Source organism: Solanum verrucosum, unplaced genomic scaffold (genome assembly GCF_900185275.1).
Source record: "Solanum verrucosum unplaced genomic scaffold, falcon-dt-bn FXZP01000886.1, whole genome shotgun sequence".
In the NCBI taxonomy this organism is placed as follows: Eukaryota; Viridiplantae; Streptophyta; class Magnoliopsida; order Solanales; family Solanaceae; genus Solanum; species Solanum verrucosum.
Window position 1 is genome coordinate 221,164 of NW_026019777.1, and position 5,443 is coordinate 226,606.

The following is a 5,443-nucleotide window of genomic DNA, read 5'->3' on the forward strand; positions in this document are numbered from 1 at the left end:
GGACCCACTCGACGCGCTCTCCATCTGTAGCAATATGGCGGACCAGCCATCTCACAAGAGACTCTCTCTGCTCGGCATTCCTCTAAAATGCTCCGCTTTGAATAATCCTAATCTGATAGTCGAACTCTGTTGTATTGATGGGTAGAGTGTGGTCCGGGCCATAAATAAACTTGCGGAGGGTGGTCTCGGAGATGTCGATAGTAAGCCATCGGAAGAGTGTGGCCTTAAGCAGAGGCTGAGTTGCCGGCTTGGCCCACTTAGAGATGGATCCTCTCATGGTGGCAGCATAGGAAGCGTAGAACTCCTGTACAATCTCCTCACTATATGACCCTGGGCTATGTACCATCCACTCACACTTGTGACTCCGAAAGAGCTCGTGGATGACTGGAGTTGTGTGGAGGCTACCTCTGAGAATTCGACGCTCCTCTGTGATCATTTTGGCCAGCTTATTGTGCTTCTTCAGCATGTGAGCATCCTAGTTAATCTGGAACTGGCCATCCACACACCACATGTTAGTCTCTGTAGCAACCGTTGGAGGCTCAGAAAGGGGGGTCACTATGGTATCCTCTGTAATATCAGAGTCATATGAAGAGGTGGTGTTGCCTTTGGGGCTGGAGCCGATGCTGGAGCTAGATGGGGACTCTGAGCCAGCCGGTGATCCGATAAGTGTGGCCCCCTCATTAGACTTAGGGTAGTGACCACGTCGGAGCTCACCTGCCGGGCTTGGTTTTGTGTAGTATGTGGAGCAGTGGGGGAGGTCCTGGTGGGAGGTGGAACGTACTCCCTATCCGTATCCTCATCAATCAGCCTGAAAGACGGAGTAACTGATTTTGATTTACCCTTTACGGCGTAGGTTAGGGATTGCTTCTGGTACATGGTACATGTGGAAGCTTAGTTAGAACTAAAAAAATGCAATAATACTCATGGAATAATTTTAGAACAATTGCCGAATAAAAACAAAAATAAAAATACCTTGGACAATAGCTGAAATATCGACCTACGGTGGGTACCGACGGTCTGTGGGTCCCCTTCGTAGGTCAGAGTACCCAAAATTATGTCTTTGATGTGGGAACCACGGATGTGCAGAATGGTCCTTCGATGGAACGATGGACCGTAGTCCACACCATGGTTCGACACTTAGTGAAAACTGTGTGCTACTGGCCTACGGACCCGTCCTACGATCCGTAGACGGGGTCTCGTGGGTCTGTTCTGTGCCAGGATTCATATGGTTAAATTTTTTATGCCTTTTCTTTCAACAATTACAAACAACTTAGGCCTACACATGCATTTCAACAAGTAATTTGGTAGTTAATCATCCTTAGGGTTCCAATTTCACAAAATTTTACAGATTATCACACCGAAACTTAGGAACCCTAAGTCAAAACTTCCAATTCGGCCAATTAACATGAACTATTCAGTTTTAATTAACTACACACTCACATACCATCATACCAAGGGTGTTTCCAGCATACAATTTAACATTTAGACATGAAATTTACAACCTAAGGTCAAGTACCAACTTCGAGACTTCGTGATACGAACAATGAACAGTGAATTCAAAGTTAGGGTGAAGTAGTTTACCTTATAATTAATCGAAGTGGGTGAGTCTGATGATGGAATAAACTCCTTAGACCTTTTGCTAGCCCTTTGACACCAAACCCGGACTTGGAATCTTTTGGGGAAGAGAATGGGTGCTTTGGAGATAAAAGGATTTGTGCGATTTGGGGAATTGATACCCATGGGAGTTATGAGTGTGATATGGGGCATTTAGAAGGCTGAAAAATGGTTGGGGGGGGGGGGGGGGGATATGGACATGGGAAATGTTTAAAAAATTAAAGGTTTTATTTTATAAGCGGTCCGGGTCGAGTCAGGCAAACCCTAGCTTTGGATTCACGAGACCCCGTCAACAGTCCGTGAGTCGACCTACGAATCGTAGGTCTGGTCCGTAAGTCACTCTGACACTTAGAAAATTCAGAGCACTTACTTGGGGTCTACGGATGCCATTCACGATCCGTGGATGGACCAACAGACCGTCGATGGGGTCCGTAGACGTTTGCATAACTAATTTCAGTAGATTTTGCCTTTCGCCCCTGCACACTTAGCAACCATTAGGACTTTATTTGTACATTTTTTGGACACTTTTTAGACACGGACCCTATTCTATATCTTGTCAACACTAAAACAAAAATAAAACACCTATCTAAAGAGTTACAAAATTTAAATAAAAGACGAAAACTTCTAAATCTAAAAGAAAAAACTATAGTTGGATAGAAATGCATCTTGGGTTGCCTCCGAAGCAACGCTTAATTTAACATCGCGGCACGACGCAGACACCTTGATTACTCAGACTTCATCAAGATAGTAGGCCTCAATCACTTCTCGAACACTGTCCGATTTCCCCATGTAGACCTTGATTGTTTGCCCGTTCACTTTGAATCTTATTCCCTCCATGTTCTCGAGCTCGACTGCTCCATGTGGAAATATTTGAGTGACTCGGAATGGCCCAGTCCACTTTGACTTTATCTTGCCAGGAAACAATCGCAGTCTTGAGTTGAATAAAAGCCCAGATCAGCCAAAACAAATTCATGTTTTTCAATCTTTTGATCAGGATACTTATTCATCTTCTCCTTGTACAAGGCTGAACTTTCATATTCTTTTGGGTGAAACTCATCAAGATCATTCATGTCACTCACTCTTTGGCTCGATACGGTGCCCCAATCCAAATTCAACTTCTTTAGCGCCCACATAGCCTTATGCTCTAGCTCTACCGGCAAATGGCATGGCTTCCCATATACAAGTTGGTAGGGGGACATACCTATGGGAGTCTTGAATATGGTGCGATAGTCCCATAGAGCATCATCAAGCCTTCTTGATCACGCTGTTCGGTTGGCGTTCACAATCTTTGCAAAGATTTACTTTATCTCTCTGTTTGACACTTTAACTTGCCCACTAGACTGCGGAGGGTAAGGAGTAGCTACATTGTGACATACTCCATATTTTTCGAGCAACGCTTGAACAACTTATCACAAAAGTGGGAACCTCCATCGCTGATAATCGTCCTAGATGTACCAAATTTGGAGAAGATACTCTTTTTTAGGAATGCGGTGACACTCTTCCCTCATTGCTTCCACCCATTTCGATACATAGTCAACCACAACAAGACTATACTTCATCCCATGGGAGCCCACAAATGGACCCATGAAGTCAAGGCCCCAAACATGAAAAAACTCAATCACCAATATTGAATTCTTAGGTAGCTCTTGCCTCTTTGAATTCACTCCTTCCCTTTGGCAATGATCACAAGACTTGGTGAAGTCATGAGCATCTTGATGGATGGTAGGCCAATAATACCCACACTGCAAGATTTTATGTGCAGTCTGAATACCACTATGATGCCCATCAATAGGCGATAAATGGCATGCCTCTAGTATACTCATCATCTCGACCTCGGGCACATAGCGACAAATAATCCCATTCGCACAAATACGGAACAAGTAAGGATCATCCCAAAAGAACATCTTCACATCATGCATAATTATTTTTCTTTGGTGAAATGACAAATCCGATGGAACCAGATCAATTGCCAAGTAGTTAGCAAAAATTGCAAACCAAGGATCAAGATCATAAGAAGCAGCCAAAACCCATTTGTCTGGGACATAATTAATTTTAGCCCTATTTCCTAGCTTGAGAATAGCTTCCTCCTCTAATCTGGACAAATGATCGGCAACTTGACTTTTGTCCCCTTTCTGTCTTTCACCTCAAAATCGAATTCTTGCAGCAACAATACCCATCTTATCAACCTCGGTTTTACATACGTTTAACCATCAGATACCTCAATGCAAAATGGTCAGTATGCACTATGACCTTAGTATCAAGCAATTAGGATCAAAATTTTCGAATGCAAAAACAACAGCAAAGAGTTCCTGTTCAGTCACCGTATAGTTCTTTTGAGCCACATTCAGCGTTTTACTGGCATAGTAAATCAGATAAAGAATCTTCTCTCGCCTCTGTGTCAATACCACACCAAGCGCCACTTGACTTGCATTACACATCACATCAAACAGTTGCCCCCAATCTGGTGAAATAATAATAGCCGCGGAAACTAGCTTTGCTTTCAACTCTCCAAATGCTATCAAACAAGAATCATCAAAATCAAACTTACACTCCTGTTTGAGTAGTTTGCACAATGGGTGTGCAATTTTAGAGAAATGCTTGATAAACCTCTAATAGAAACCTGGATGCCCAATAAGACTTCGAACACCTTTCACAGAGATAGGTGGTGGAAATTTTTTTATTACCTCAACTTTAGCCCTGTCAACCTCAATACCTTTCTTAGAAATTCGATGACCCAGAACTATCCCCTCTTTCACCATGAAGTGGTACTTTTCCCAATTGAGCACAAGATTGTACTCTTCACACCGTTTCAGTACCTCAGAAATGCATCAGACAACCATCAAATGAGTGACCTATCACAGAGAAATCATCCATAAATACCTCAATAGTGTCCTCCACCATTTCTAAAAATATCGACATCATGCAACGCTGGAAGGTCGCTAGAGCATTACACAACCCAAATGGCATCCTTTTGAAAGCGAAAGTCCTATAAGGACAAGTGAAGGTGGTCTTCTCTTTGTCTTTTGGAGCTATGGAGATATGATTCTAGCCTAAATACCCATCAAGAAAGAAATACCAACCCTTACCAGGAAGGTGATCCAGCATCTAATCTATGAACAACATCGGGGAAATGATTTTGTTTTGTCCAAGCATTCAATTTGTGGTAGTCCATGCATACTCTCTATCCGGTCACTGGCCTCATCGGAACAAGCTCATTTTTAGCATTAGGGACCACAGTAATCCCACCTTTCTTAAGTACACACTGAACACGACAAACCCAACTACTATCTTCAATGGGGTATATGACTCTAGCATCCAACCATTTGATGATTTCCTTTTTCACTACCTCTTGCATAGGCGGATTTAGTCTCCTTTGATGTTCGATACTAGGCTTGGTGTTCGGCATGAGTTGGATTTTATGAGTACAAATTTCAGGAGAAATCCCAATAATGTCCGCAATAGTCCATCCAATAGCCCGCTTGAACCTCTTCAACGCAGAATCCAGTGCTTCTACTTGTACCTCACTGAAATTGACTTTAATGATTACTGGTAAAGTACCATCTTTTCCCAAGAATACATACCTCAAATGTGATGGTAGAGCCTTATGCTCCAATTTTGTAGCTTCTTCCACAGATGGTTTTGCGGGTGGAGTGTGGCGATTCTTCATAGCCAACTCCAATTTCTTTGGTTTGTAACGGAATTCAAACCTATCAAGTGCGGCAACTAATTCATCATAGTCTTCAATACCACCACCCTCAAAATTCATCATTACCGCTGTCAGTGCATCAACACCCAACCTCTCTTCAATAGACACATCACAACCTCTCTC

At 42.8% G+C, this 5,443-nt stretch overlaps 1 protein-coding gene across 1 annotated transcript; it reads right to left on the bottom strand.

Moving 5' to 3' along the window:
• Positions 1-555: 555 nt before the first annotated feature.
• LOC125810599 (uncharacterized) lies at positions 556-4,719 on the bottom strand. Its single transcript, XM_049490102.1, has 5 exons — positions 4,701-4,719; positions 3,865-4,129; positions 3,088-3,750; positions 2,377-2,545; positions 556-867 (listed from the first exon to the last, which is right to left on the bottom strand). Exons 1-5 carry the CDS (start codon positions 4,717-4,719, stop codon positions 556-558), a joined length of 1,428 nt encoding a protein of 475 aa, XP_049346059.1.
• Between the last annotated feature and the right edge of the window lie 724 nt (positions 4,720-5,443).